This window comes from Myodes glareolus, chromosome 1 (genome assembly GCF_982192425.1).
Source record: "Myodes glareolus chromosome 1, mMyoGla1.1, whole genome shotgun sequence".
In the NCBI taxonomy this organism is placed as follows: domain Eukaryota; kingdom Metazoa; phylum Chordata; class Mammalia; order Rodentia; family Cricetidae; genus Myodes; species Myodes glareolus.
The window spans coordinates 137642822-137658539 of NC_142026.1; the positions used below are offsets into that span (position 1 = coordinate 137642822).

Sequence of the window (15718 nt, forward strand, 5' to 3'; positions counted from 1 at the left end):
TCAGTTTGTCAGAATTCAACATGCTTTTTTTATTAGTTGTATTAGTTTTCATGTTGTCATTAAGCCGTCACTAGCTGAAACTAATCTCTTCTCTATCTTTTCTTTTCTTTTTTTTGTTTTGTTTTGTTTTTTTGTTTTTGTTATTTTTTTTGTTTCTAACCACCCAGCCGCCACCGGCAACTAACCTATGACCTTCTGACCTCTGAACTCTTCACCCAATGATGACCTGACCATGCCTGCCTGCTGATCAGTTAACTGGTAATCGCCTTTGCTTGCCTGTCGTCAGTGCAGCGAGCTGAGGCACTTGTCCGTTCGTCTTACCATCTAACCAAACAAAAGACAAAGAAATTGTCCTCCAACTCAACTTTTCCCCCCTGTTTGGGTGAAAGTGGTTCTAGAACCTGCACTGAATTGTAGTAAAGCAATAAGGCCCGATTCATCCCACAGCACTGATCATCTTTCAATGCCCACCCCAAGCGAACGGTAAGAAGGCCTCTCTTAAGAAGGGGAGACAGATGGCCCTAACTACTCAATGACAGAGGCAGTTACTGTGAGAGACTTGTAGGACTCTTTTCTTATAGCAAAGTCAAAGCTCTCTCTGAATGTACTGTGTGACAATGCATCATGCATGAACCTTCGGTCAGGGATGTCATTGGTGAAGTGACTTCTAAAGTATTCAAAATTTGACATGCTGTTTGTTTAGTCACTACAGTGCCCTCAAAGGGCAGAAATTGCAGCCTTTTTATATTGCCTGCCAAAATTTGAAGTATTAGAACAAAGTGTGCCATGAGAGAAAAACTTAACAAGGAGTTTTGAAAAGTAATGCAAGGAACAAAACTGCAACACTATTTTTAAAAAGTTGAGTATCTTAGTTAATTTCCAAATCTTTATTTTACACCACCTTAAAACTTATTCGAGAACAAGGTACATGCATTATGTGTCACATTACTGGGCAAACTGTTCAAATATTTTTTTTAAACCTCCCTGTATAGAAAATATCATTAAGGATGTAAAAGCCATGCTTGCCTATTTGCTGTATACATGTAATGAAATTGTAGATAACGTGTAGTGCATTGAAACAAATGAACAAAAAGTAGATACTTTTACTATACAAGGGTGCTGGTGCAGAAAAAATATATATATTTTTGGAAATGTAGCATTTTATACTTTCAAGTGTTATAAAAAAAAAAGAAAAAGAACAAAGAAACCCTTTATTTCATTAAATGATTTTTTCTGGTGGTTGTCAAGAAACAAAAGACCAAAAGAGCCTTTTTGTCTTTGTTTTTTATTTTTTAAGTATTGGAATAAGTCTAAAGAAAAAGAAAGTGCCTTATTTTCCTTCATGGTCATTTAGTCAAGTGTCCTGCAAGAGCAGCTCCTCCCTCAGAGTAAAAGTTAGTGCATGTCCTCCATCGCCCAGTATGTGAAAGGAGATACGAGGGGAAACAGATGAGTTGATGGTCTAAATTATATGATTTGTGTCACGTTATCTTGATGCCAGTTTGCCAAATCTGATACTGTGAAAAAAAGTAATAGCTTTTCTAATGTCCGACTAGTAAATTTTAAAATGTCATTCTCTTACAAATCATAATTGAGTTCTTTTGGTTATTACCGTCTTCAGTGTTAGCCCAGAGGATTCTGAGGTTAGAAAAAATTATGTGAGATCTGAATTTTAGTTTGCAGATGACATTAGAGCTTTATTTTATTCAGAGAAGAGGGATATATTGAATTTTTTCTTTAATAATTGGAGATAATTGTAATGCCTAACAAAGTTTTTCACAAAAATAAATCATCAAAATCCTTTATTGTGGAAAAAGTGTTAAGTAACCCAAATTTAATCAGACTTTATGTCATACCAGATACCTTGTGTAGTCCATCTCTGCTGGCTTTAGTAACTGCTCCTAAGCACACCTTTTTGTCCTCTTTTGACTTTAAAGGAATGTGGGAATCTAGCATCACAGTGCATATAAACACTTGGCTACATTCCTTTCATCTTCAGTTTCTCACAAAGTTACGACAGTTCTGTAGTTGAAGCAGTTTGCGTGCAAAGCCTGCATCTAAATACTTGAGTTCATAAATTTAGTTGCTCAGTACCAGAGGTGGCAAATCCCTGTGACAGTGGACTCCTGGCTCATCAACTCATGCCCTCTTCCATACCTTCATGGCTTCACAGTCAAGGTCAGCAGGAAGCTCATTGGGCACCTTCATGGTGACCTCGCCATTATTCTGTCTCTCTTGGAACCATTTTCAGTTTATTTACTATGCAATAGACAGTCGTTGTTTGTACTCAGCTAGCTTTGGTTTAATGTACCACGGCTTTGTCTTTCTGTTACACACGTGGTGTTTTGATTTATTTACAATATATGCTGTGCCATTTTGATTTTTATTTTGTTTGGTTTGTTGAATAAATTTGCGACACTCAGAACACTTGAGGTGATAGTTTAAAAAAAAAACAAAACAGTACCAGTATTTGATCCAGTCTCATCTCAGCTGTGTTATACCTGGACATTTTAGATGTTTATCAAAGGTCTTTTATGGGGAAGAAAGTAAATCTGTAAACAGTAGACGTGTGAAGTTTATGAGTAATGCTGGCTCTGAACAAACTTCTGAAAACTTAGTTGACAGTGTTTTGTGTCAACTGAAAAAAGCATGACTTTTGAAATCTCTGAATGCCTTGGTTCTCAGTATTATCACTCTATTGAATTTTTTTCTTATTAAAGTATGTAGTTTTTAAGACTTTTTTCCTGACAGTATTATGTAATTTTTTAGCGTGGGTAGATGGGAGTGTCGCTGGTATGTTACCATACAGCTGACATGTATTTTTTGTCTATTCTTTATTATCTTAGTAGTTTCATGCTATGTATGTACCATAACCAACCTATTGCCTATGAGAAACATGTAAGATAATGTATTTACAGCCATTGTTACAAGTTTATAATGTATTTTTCTATCTTGTTTTATATGTATGTTATATAACATTCAGAAGAATTTTTTTCTTGATTGAGAAAAGGATACAAAATGCAAAATCCACAATTTTGATAACTGAAAATTGCCAATTGTTTTGCAGTACTTTATTATATTGGGTGTCTTGTCTTTCTTGGGCTTTTAGTTAGCTGATGAATGAATACATTAGACACTTCTGGGTTTTAGTTGGGATTTTACATAGCTTGCATTTTAATTCTTTGGTTCTTTGCTGTTTCTATTAACCCATAGCATTATTTTAATAAATGTTATAATACCAACCTACTAACTCTGGACTATGTCTGTTTATTAACCTTTACATGTTTAATGAAAATAAACAGAGATAAATAAAGTCTCGAGTTCCTGGACTAACGTTGAAGAACGTGACCACAGATAATATCGCGTGACTTGTTTTCTGTGTTGTCTGTCAGCTGACGGTTGTGCACACTGCTGCTAAAAGCTTTTGGGTGTTCTGGCCTTTTACCTCGGAGGGTAGGTGCAGTGGAGATGGGAACAGCGTCTGTTTGAGTCATTCTCATCATGGCACTGGCCTTTCCGCATCTGCATTACTAATTCCACACTTTATTTTTCCTGCTCCACAATAATCCCTGTCTGCTGACAACACAAAGAGTATCAGAGGTTTACTGTGATGATCACCTTGAGAAACCAGTCTGATTCCTTGTTGAACCATTTCTACAAACAGGTCATTTTCAGTCCTATTATAATGTTAAGAGTCAATTGATATTTTCCCTGTGTTGTTTAGCCACCCGCTCCTATTAAAGCTAGTCTGTTTCTCTGGGCAGTGCTGCCCAGTCTTGTCCATCCCCCTCCCACCCCCACCTTCAGTGTGTTATGGATCTCTCTCAGGTGGCTTTCCTCTTAGTCACTTTCAGAACAGCCTAGACAATTACACAAGAAGTGCAGCAGAAGCGAACACTAATCTGACGTGTGTTGTTAATTTCTAGCATAGACATACACTTAGGATTATTTGCCTATCCCATGCTTCACTTGGGTTGTTCGGTGTAGAAGGACCTCTGAGTATTACTTCTTTAAACACTTCAGTCTGTACGTTGTTCACAGATTCATAATTTCCTGTGTGCGAAAAAAATCCTTTAACATTTTTAAAAAATCACTGTTAGGTGAATTTTGCTTTTATAAATTATGGTTCACATTTTGAAATTATATTTTAGAGTCCTTAAAATTAAGAGCTGAATTATAAGATAACTTTGTGAAAGCATACTGTTAAAATATTTGTGCATATGTGAAGCTCAGAAGAGCCAGACTAGTTTAATCAAACCATTGATGACTTTTGACCCTGTACACATGTGGAATAATCTCTAATTAGAGGAGGAGGAGGCCTTGTAGTATCATTTGGTATGCAGGTTGCATTGCCATAACCACGTGTGTAGTACTCTATGAAAATTTGAATATGCTGTCAGGCTGCTGCCCAAATTTTCATGGTATTTGGCACAATAGTTGATGAGGAACTTCTGTGCCATTAATATTCTCTGAAGCTTCAGCATGCAGTGAGGGTACTTCGTGTATGGCTGTGTCTTATTACCACTGTTCCTACTGAAAACGTTGTTCAGAAACAGTCTCACATGATTCAGATAGCATTGCAAGTTCACATTTTTATGTTATTACGATAGTTTTAAACAGCCATATTGCTGGGGTGGGGGAAGTTTTAGAGTCACTTTATTATTTGATGCTATTTGATGAAATGATTACATATGTGTTTTCAAAAGGCTGTTGATATTAATGTTCTTAGTAAAGCATTTTTCTTTTTTGTTAGGTAAAATATCTAGGAAAACATGAAAATTACATTCACATTATTGTAGTGTACCATCTTCATGTATGGCAGTGCCCATGTGAGGGAGTTGTTGAAGCCCCTAAAAAATGTTTGTATGCACACAAGAGAGGTGTTTGGGGAAAGGGTGTGTGTGTGTTTTGCAGGAAGGAGTTTGTGTGACTGGAAGGGGATGCCTGTCTAATCCTTGATGACAGCTAACTGGTACAGCATTCTTGACCTCTGATTTTTTTTTTTTTTTTTTTTTACTGGCAGAATGGAGCATATTACCAAATTGTGCATTAATTAAGCTAAATTTATTCTCTGTAAACTTCTTGGTCTCCCACATTTTTAAGTGTATAGGATAATATATATTGTTACAACGCATTTAATACCTTTAAAGTGGAATAATAGCTTAATCCGTTTTATAGACAGTATCATTTAACCAAGTATATTTAATGATTGGTTTCTTCTACATAAAATTACCTAAATTGAGTTGTCTTTATTTTGAAGGGACTTGAAAAAAGTATCTATAGCTGATGCTCAATGCTGAATCAAACTGGTTAATCTGAAACACAATACACTCCTTTCTTTGTGTCTGTTGCACTAATTACCAGGGATTGATTGGTAGTTGTGGGCAATGGTTCCTGTGAATAGTGACTAGGTAAAGTGCAGTTCACATTCCTTGAAGTTTGCTGCCCCTTAAAGAGACACTTGACAAGCAACTAGGGTGAACATTACTTTATATCTCTTTAAAGGTTCTATTATTACAAAGTTTTGAGTCAAATATATTTATTGTGAGATATATTACGTTGGAAATTGTAAGTGTGTGTGTCTATAGATATATGTGTATATATGTGAATAGACATACTGTGTGTGTGTGTGTGTGATGAATAGACGTTCCCAAGTCACACTTAAATGGGAAACTGCAAACTGTACATGAGGTTCAATAAAAACTGGACAGCGTGCATTGCTGCATCTTGTCAAGCCAAAAAAATAAAAATAAAAAGCTGAAAATGTGGTAGATCCCCTTCTTTCCCCCGCCCCCGCACAGAGAAATACCAAAGTAGGGAGCACATTTATGTATTTATTGATCCTTTAAGCGGTGCTTAGAAAATTCAAGAATCTCACATTGTAGTTCTAGTTCTTTACAGATCACTTTTTAAAAGAAGAAAATCGATAAACTACTTTGTGCTCCTTGGCTGGTCCTGTGCATCCAAAACACCATGCTAGTCCTTAGGAAACATTAATACAGTTTTTAGGTTAGTTTTCTACATGTAAGGATTTCTTGGAAGAGGGCTGAGGACGTAGCTCAGTTTGTAGATCTAAGTTGCCAGCTTAGATACATGCCTAGCACCATAAACAGCATTGCTTACCAAATCCTGGTGTCATCTATTATTGTGTGTAAAGGATTAATATCATAGGTTTCTTGAACAAAGTAGCTTGACACCATTGAAAGTTTTCTTTTGACATCTACATTTTGCATCTCTCTGTACTTTAAGGTAACCAATTTTTCTTGTTATAACTTCTTTTGCCTTCTATCTGCTCAGTCACTGGGATGGTATCCTTTTAAGACATCAGCCCCCTGGCAGTCTTGGCACCAGGTATATAGACTGGCAGCCCTGCTGGTTTGATGACTTAGCAGGCATTAAAATCTGAAGATTAGATTTTCACCAGTTCTTCAAAGATCATATTTTCACAGTAGTTGTAAGCTAATCATATATTCCTTGTTTTCCTTATCTCAAAAGACATCTTTTTGTTAACCCCACCACCACTTCTTAGGGCACCTAGAGACACACGAACTGTTTGCATTGTCTGCCCAGGTCCAGAAATAAGATTTGTATCTTGAGACACTACCCTGCCTTCTCAAAAAGGAGGTCATGCCATACAGATCTTAATGCATTCCTCCTGAGAAAAATCAGATGAATGTGATCTGTGAATTGGTTGAGAAAGAAGAGGTGGTTCTTGTCCAATAGCAGCTATTGTCCCTTCTATTTGCAGAACTGAGGTCATGAGTCTGCCAAGCCAAGGTAGTAATTTTCAAGTTCATATATTTACTGTTTGCAGTGTTGGACATAGAACCTAGGGCCTTGATTGTGCTTGTAGAACTCACAGCTACTGCCCCAAACTTGTCAATCACTCAGAATTTGCAGCTAGAAATGTACGTATTTACAATGTTCACTGGTATCCTGAATACTTTCAGAGTCCTAATTTGTCTGTCTTAGAAGTATTAGTCTGTTAATTGGTGATTCTGGACATGTAACTGCAACTTAGAGCTTCACAGAGGCTGGGGAAGACAGTTCAGTAAGTATAGTGATTGCCACACAAGTGTGGGACCAGAATGCAAATCCCTAACCCCCAAGTGTATAAATGCCAGGTGGATGAGACCTGCAACCCTAGCATCTGGGAGGCGGAGATGGGTCCCTGGCACAAGCTGACTAGCTAGAATGCCCAAATCAGTGAGCTCTAGTTCCAAATGAGAGACCCTGCCTCAACATGTAAGGTAGAGCTCAAAGGCAGCTTATGTCAACCTCAGACAACTATATGCATGTACACAAAATATGCACGTATGCATGTGCACATTCAGGAGGCATGTGTACACATGGGATAGACACCACATTTGTACACGGGGAAAAATCCTTAGATTTCTCATCTGTAAAGTAAGTGCAATTCCTGCCTTAAAGGGCTCCTAAGAGTAGATTACATGAGATCATTGATACGACCCTCTTAATGTTGCCCAGCACCGAGGTCTGAATGTGAGCATATGCCCTTACTGTTTGGTTCTGCTATTTCCTAGTGCTGTCTTGAAGACACATTTAAAGGGGACGGAGCTCATGTCCCATGTTCACTTCATTTGTGAATAAACATGCCTTCCTAAGACATGCAAGCATTCAAAGGGGCTCTGAGCCACAACCCACAGGTTAAGTAACTATGTATGACGTGTTTTGTGTGTGATTCATTGATATATACTGCAACTAAACTGAAGCTTACAAGTAAAATCTAGCAGAACTCCCACATATAAAATTGTGGTTGCCTTAGAAGTTAGTGTGATTATTTAACATATTTACATGTTCTCATTTGTTCATGAAATAACAAAAATAAAGTAAGACGTAGATAGACATCACTCCCAGGAATACCTGCAGACACGTTGCCAGGCATTTCTTTTGTTGGGTGACTGTTCTGAAAATATCCAAGTATGTATGCTAAGTCTTTGAGTAGTCAGTAACCAGTAGTTAACACTCTAAATGCCAGCCTACTGCTGTCGTCCTCCTGCCAACAGCCAAGAACATTTGTAGAAGCGCATTCAAAAGGAAGAGCCATGTCCATAGCTAAGTCCTCTGCTTGCTTGCTGAGTGACTGTGGGCACAGCCTCCAAACCATCACCACTGTTCCTAACACCCTTCTTCAGTGGCAACTGGAAGTTGTAAATGCCAACATTAAAGAAACCCGGGTTAAAATAAAATGAGCGGATGAAGACAGAGAAGGAGTTTCTCTTCATAGCATGTTCCCTGAATCCAAAGAAGGCCACCTACAAAGAAAGACCTCATTGTCTCTTTGCCCATAAGAACACACTCATGATTTGCCAAGAATGATGGCTGCGACTTTCTGCAGTCAGCTTTGCATGCATCCCAGAGGCAACCCTCTCCTGAGACATATGTAACAGTGAAGTGCTGGGTTAGTCCTGTCGCTTTGAACAAAGGATAAACAGTCCCATCTGCACTCTCCTCCCCTGTGGTTCTTTACTTCATTGTGTGAAAATTCTTGCTTCGGTGTTTCCATGGGTATTAAACAGGATGCAGACCTTAAAAGTTATGAGTCTTTGAAAGCACCATATGCCTGTTTCGGGGCAATCATGCGCAGAGCAGGGAAGCACCTCTAATGGGTCTGTGGTGTTCCCTGTGTGAGCTGTTTTGCTTGGCAAGGAGACTAGCCCCTTGAACAACTCTACAGAAAAAGAGAAACACTCCCTGGAACACTGAATAGGCTTTTGAAGAATTCAGAAAATCATGTAGTAGGGAGACTAGAAGATCGAGGCTGAGGCCCAGGGGAGGCAAAGACTGAGAGAATGAGTAGATGGAGTGAATCTCCTAGCTGGGCCACGGGAGGAAGGGGAATAGGATGTAAAGTTGCTGGTGTTGAGAATTTTACTTAGCAATTCTTACATTTCGAATTGCACATAGTATACTTGCACAGTTAGACAAGTGTTAGAAGTGTGTATTTCTTTGAATAGATTAGGAAAGTTCACCAGAAACTATGAGTCTTGCAGGGTATTGTAGAAAGTTTCTGGCCTTTGAATCTAGATAAGCAGAAGACAGACGTACAGACAGTAGGCTGCAGTAGGTCCAAATGGTGAATTGCTGAAGTTGAACTCTATCATTTTAATAGCCAATGATAGATAAAGACAACCTAGGCTAAATAATGATGATATAAAAAGTCAGCTGTGTAGTCAAACTGGGGACCTCATCTTATATTCAGGATCGTGGAGAAATTTGTTTGCAATGACATAATACTGAAGGGACCAGGTGGTGGTAGTGCATGCCTTTAATCCTGGCACTTAGGAAGCAGAGGCAGGTAGATCTCTGAGTTCAAAGCCAGCCTCCTAGAACAAAGTGAGTTCCAGGACAACCAGAGCTACACAGGAAAACCCTGTGTCAACAAAACCATATATATGAAATGTCTCAGTGGTTAAGACTGCCTTCTGCTCTTACAAATGACCCACATTTAGTTCCTAGTGCCTGAGTTAGGTAGCTCACAACTTCCTATAACTGCAGCTCCAAGAGGTCTGATATCTTCTGAGTGCCATGGGTACCTGTACTTACATACAAACAAAAACAAAATTAAAATATGGGAGGGGTAGAGGGACGACTCATAGGTTAAGAGTATATACTCTTAACATAAACTCATTTCTTACATATAAATAAAGAGTCCTGGTCCTGGTCATGCCATAAGACTCAGGAATAGATGGAATGAACTTGATCCTGAAGCCACCCCGGAACCTCAAACAGGTAAACGTTCCAAATGGAATGGATATTCTGTGGCCAGGCTGAGAATGAAAAAGGGATTGAGAGGTTAAAGAAATTGCTTCCAGCCACCAGATGAAAGTGTTTTAACTGACAGGCCAGCAGAAGTCTGTTAGCCTCACTGAATTCTAGTAAGAACCAGACTAATAAAGTCTTACACCATATGAATATTAACAGCAAAACTGTATCCAAAGAAATATAAGAAATGTGAAATGTCACATGACAAAAAACCCCAGAAAATCAAAGAATATACAGAGCAAATTAGTGTCAGACAGAATCCCAAAATGAAACTGCAAAAGGGAATAACAAATTGCCACCCTGAAAGAGCATCACAGCAAAGTTTTATTAAGTACAGTCAATTAAAGGACAAATTTATAATTGGAGATGAGATGCATAAATTATGTGCTAAACTACAATTGTTTCTCAATATAAACAGATTTTCAAAAAAAAATTGAAGGAAAAACATGAAATTATTTCATGCTGCAAGGTGCACAAAAGAAACAGATAGGGAAAGTAAGAATCCTAGTGGAGAAGACAGGAATGAGGAAAGTCTAGGGATTATGAAGAAGGGATAGTGTAAGTACTGGCAAAAGAGGATAAAGAGAAGGGACAGATGAAGTCAGGCAAATAAGCATTTGAGCAGATTTCAGTCCTGAAGAAATAAGACTAGGACAGACCTTAAAACCAGTCTTCCCAAGAGAAGTAAAGTTAGTCTAATATCCATACAGAAGGAAGGTTCCTGGGAATGCCCAGAAAAAGAAGGTAGGGGTTTTTGGTTTTGGTTTTGTTCTGTTTGTTTTGTTTTGTTATTGTTATTGTTATTATTGTTGTTTGTTTGTTTAATCTTGTTGTCCATTTGACAGAAGCCAGGGTCATTTAGGAAGAAGGAACCTCAAATGAGAAAACTACTACATTGCCCTGTAGGCAAGTCTGTGGGGCATCTTCTTGATGAATGATTGATGGGGGAGGACCCAGCTCACTGTGGGAGGTGCCATCCCTGCGTAGGTGGTCCTGGATAATATAAGAAAGAAGTTTGAGCAAGCCACAGAGGAGCAAACCAGTAAACGGTGTTCCTTCATGGCCTTTGCTTTAGGGACTGTCTCCAGATTCCTGCCTGAGTTTCTACACTGATGTCACTCAGTGACAGACTGTGACATGAAAACCTAAGGTAAAATAAACACCTCCCTAAGTTGCTTTTGGAGAGTGTTTTGCCGCAGCTGTAGGAGCAAATTGGGACAATGATCTTCTTAGTCACATGTCACCAGAACCAGAGGATGGATGGGCACCTGAACCCAAGAAGACTGCCTCACCCATGTGCATCAGATGCCAAGCTGCATGCAGTGCTTCAACGAGGCTTTGGGCTGGCACCATCTGGAAGGCAGATGTGAAAATCGGGTGGTGGCATTTCACAGCCCCTGTCTTAGCCTTAAGTGCATCTATAGGCATAGGCTCTCCTCAGTAGACTGTGGGTTTCTATTCCCACCCCCTTTCCCTGCTCAAATGGAGATGTGGAGAACTTAAAAACTACAGATCACGGAGTCTAGGCCCCTAAGACCCTGAATATCCACCAGGAGAACAGCTACCTGCCTGCCTGCAACACTGCACTGAGATGTTCAAGCTGGTTTGTTTTATCTTGTGTGTGTGTGTGTGCCTATGTGTAAAGATAGAAAGAAACATGGCATTAAGTACCTTCCTCACTGCTTCCCACCTTAATTTATGAGATGAGTCAGTCTCTCACTGAACCTGGACTAGCTCATTGATTTGGACCCTAAGGATGCTCCTGTCTCCAACCTGAGCATTGGAATTACAGGTGCAGTCACACCTGGCTATTTGACTTGATGCTAGGAATCCACACACAGACGCTCATTCTTGCTAGGCAAGACTGATCTATCTCCCTAGACCCTAGGCTGCTGCGTTTGGTAAAGTGGATAGTAGTAGCCCAGAAACTTGCATAGTGTTCTTGTTCCGTGCTGTAATTAAGACTAATACCACAAACACAACTTCAGGAAGGAAAGGATCCTTTACTTCAGCTTACTGGTTCTAGTCCACCATTGAAAGAAGTCAGGACAGGAACTTAAGCAGGATCCGGAAACAGAAATCAAGGAGGAATGTGGCTTGTAGACACCCACACTGTCTCAGGCTTAGCTGACTTCCTCAGACAGCTCGGGGCCATCTGACCAAGGAATGATGCCATCCACGGTTGGGCTAGACCCTCCATAGTTAGTTAGCAAATCAAGACAACCCCAGCAGGCCTACGCATAGGCTAATTTGTCTGAGCAATTCTTCAATTAAGGGACTCAGATGATTCTAGACCACGTCCAATGGACAGTTAAAGCTGACTGGGAGACACAGTTTACTGGGGAGTGGGCAGATCTTTGAGAGAGTGCATTCCTTTCTTATGGCTGTAGTCGCAAACAAATCATGAATCCAGTGGCTTAGAGTTAATTGGCTTTCAATCTTTTGTTCTAGAGATAAGAAACCAAGGCAACTGTAGGGCTGAGATCCTTTAAGGGCTGCGAGGAGGATGTGACTCTGACACCCGTTTCCCTTTTTAAAGACCCTGGTTATGACCTTGAGTCCTTTGGATGTTATTGGATAATCTCCCAGTTTAAGGGTCCTAAAGTAATCCCATCTGCAATGTCTGTTTGATCCTCTAAAATGGCAGTCAGGAGTCCCCGGGTCAGGGTGGGTGTTATTCTGTCTCTTCTAGTGAGACAAAGAGAGGAAGGAAAGGGGAGAAGGAGCCCTAGTGTTTGTACATTGTGTAAAACAATGTGTGTGTACACAAAGGCCATTCTAAAAGAGAATGTTGTTGTAGTAGTATTTCATTTGTATTTTAATAAATAAAGCTTGTCTGAAGATCAGAGAGTAAAACGGCCCCACTGGTTAGCCTTATAGATCAGGCAGTGGTGACTCACACCTCTAATCCCAGACACCACACTAGTTGCCATAGAAACTGGGCGATGCATGTCTTTAATCCCAGCCCTAGGGAGGACTATAAAATGGGAGGAGACGGGTCTCAGGCTCAGTCTCATTTTGAGATTCCTGGAGGCAGGATCGCCATTTCAGACTGAGGTAGAGATAAGAGCCAGTGACTGGCTGTGTTGTTTTTCTGCCCTTCAGGTTGAACCCCAATTTCTGTCTCTGGGTTTTTATTATTCGTGCTACAGGTTGTTTTTGCTCTTTTGGCTTTTTGGTCTTTTGGGGGCCCACCAACTACCTCTCAAATAAATCACACACGGAGGCTTATTCTTGTAAAAGGAGCAGTGGGCTGCGTTCCCACCAGGGTTCCTTGTTTCCCCTTCTATTTATTTATCCTCTCTGCCTGCTGGCCCCACCTATCCTTGCTCCTGCTTCATTATTGGCTGCTCAGTTTTGTATTAGACCATCAGGTGGTGTTTTAGACAGGCATAGTAACACAGCTTCACAGAGTTAAACAAATGCAGCATAAACAAAAGTCACACACCTTAAAATAATTTCCTCAACAAGAGAAACTTTAAATAAAGTGATAGGAGGCAGAGGAAAAGTGGAAAAGCCAATGTCTGAGGAAGACCGTAAGCTGGCGTATCATCTTGTAACACATGGGAAGTTTTAAGAATGACACATCTTCTTTCGTCTCACACTTGAGGAGAAAGTGTTCTCATGGAGGCCTCTGCTGAGTAGATCCCAGCCTATGAGTGCCATTGTAGGATACCCTATATTGTTCTTTTAAAAAAGAATACGATGATGGGATGATGGGAGCAGCTTCTAGTTCGACAAGGATGGCTGTGGGTCCCTGCAAGATCTCCAGGGTGGCAGCGCCATGCGGCCGGGGGAGTCAGGCGTGCGGTTACGGCGGATAAAAGGCTCACAGGACACACAGTATTATTTAAAAAAGAGGGAGACATTTATTGCTTAAAGAAGAGAAAAACAGAGAGACATAATAAAAACAGAGAAAACAAAGACACACGTACACACAACACGAGACAAACACACAAGAGAGAGAGAGAAGATGGCAGCGAGGGAGGTCCGAAGTGGCTGGAGTGGGCGTGGTTAGTTCTTAAAGTGACCCAAAGGAATAACACCCTAGAGTCACATCCTCCCAGATGCCTCCAGGACGCTCCTCCCACTGCGCCCAGCGCTTCCAGCCATCAACAGTGCTAAAACTCAGTTGTCTTCAGGAAGTTGTCCTGTTGCTTGTTTAGGTTAAGGCTCCAGGTATTTCTAAGAGGTCAGCAATTGTAGGTATGTGTGTGTGTACAGATGTGCAAAGAAGCAAATGCCCAATCCATGTGGGTTCAAAGACTGTAATTGTCAGCCTGGTGGAACCAACAGCTGCCGGAGTTTTTTTCAACCTCTTTCCGTCTAATTCATTCAGCTCATTTTGATGGACTGAGCAAAGGTTTAGGTCAGAATTCCCGGGGAACCTCAGGAACAGCCTGCTCTGTTGAGTGTGTGCAGAATGAAGCAGAGCAGGTGTGGGTTCTCCTGCTGTGAGAAACAGGGCATTCTGCCAGCCCAACTTTCATTCCCTTTGCAAGCACAGAGCAGGAAATAGAACATGGTACAGCCCACATCTCCACCCTTATTCCTAGTGTTGGCCAGTGACACAAGGCAAGCGTCTTCATCCACACCTTGATTTTCTCTTCCTAATTATATATCAAATTTTCTTTATGGTTTGCTGAAAACTGTCTCTTGATTTCCTTATAGTGGCCTTGGAGCTTTGATGAACTCAATGTCTGAATCTCTTCCTAGCTTGTCTCATCCTTCAGAGAGCTGAATAGTCCCTAAGTGTGTGTTCATGCACAAAGAATATAATCCACATCCATAGTCACTCAGTGTGTGCATGCATGAGGAATATAATACACACCCAGAGTTCCTAAGTGTGTGTGCATGCACGAGGAATATGCTACATACCCACAGTCCCTAAGTGTGTGTGCATACACGAGAAATATGCTACACACCCACAGTCCCTAAGTGTGTGTACATGAGAATATACTATACACCCATAGTCCCTATGTGTGTGTGCATGCACAAGGAATATAATACATACCCAGAGTCCCTAAGTGTGTGCATGCGTGAGGAATATAATCCACATCCATGCTTCCTAAGTGTGTGCATGCACAAGGAATATAATCCACACTCACAGTCCCTAAGTGTGTGTGCATGCACAAGGAGTATACTACACACCCATAGTCCCTAAGTGTGTGTGTATGCACGAGGAATATACTACACACCCAGAGTCCCTAAGTGTGTGTGATGCACGAGGAATATACTATACACCCATAGTCCCTAAGCATGTGTGCATGCACAAGGAAGATACTACACACACTTTGGTACTATGAGTACCAGGAATATACTTCACACCCATGGTCCTTAAGTGTGTGTGCATGGAATATGATACACATCCATAATCCCTAAGTGTGTGCATGCATGAAGAATATAATCCACATCCACTTCTCCATTTTTGTTCCACTGCAAATACTTAATAAAAATATCCCCAGCTTTCATGTGATATTTGCTATAAGACTATCACAACACCACAGTAACCCCTGGAGTGATACAACTAATGGACTTCAGACCACCAGAATAGCCTGTTCTTGGGAAACACGTAGAAAAGGGATGGATCAAAATTAAGGAATGTGTTTAGAAAAATAAAGTTTTCAGTTACAGAAAAATATGGAATTTAGGAGAGACACAGGGCTGTGAATGAATCAAGGATTTCACAGAGAAGAGGTGGCTGTGGCTGTGGACATCAAGTCTTACACTGCGAAAATGTACTGCTTAGCAATTAGCCTGCCCGACGTCAATTTCAGAGTGGCTTTGAAGAGCATTCGGGGTGCACACACCAGATGTTTGTTCTTTTCTTTGTACAATCCTAGTAGAGAAGACCATGTAAGCCAGGCCTCATAGTGCAGGCCTGGCATCCCAGCCACTCAAAGGCTGAGACAGGAGGATTACAAACTCAAGG

At 40.5% G+C, this 15718-nt stretch overlaps 1 protein-coding gene across 4 annotated transcripts in view; it reads left to right on the forward strand.

The window, feature by feature from the left end:
• The window catches only part of Qki (QKI, KH domain containing RNA binding), a 113160-nt gene extending 109914 nt beyond the window's left edge, over positions 1-3246 (forward strand). For all 4 annotated transcript variants that reach the window (XR_015001126.2, XM_085687439.2, XM_085687442.2 and 1 more), the window contains one exon: positions 168-3246. Coding sequence is in view for 3 of the 4 variants with exons in the window: in XM_085687439.2 (XP_085543565.1) it covers positions 168-184 (17 nt within the window). In the remaining variant the exon portion in view is untranslated. The remainder of the gene's footprint in view (positions 1-167) is intronic.
• Positions 3247-15718: the final 12472 nt, after the last annotated feature.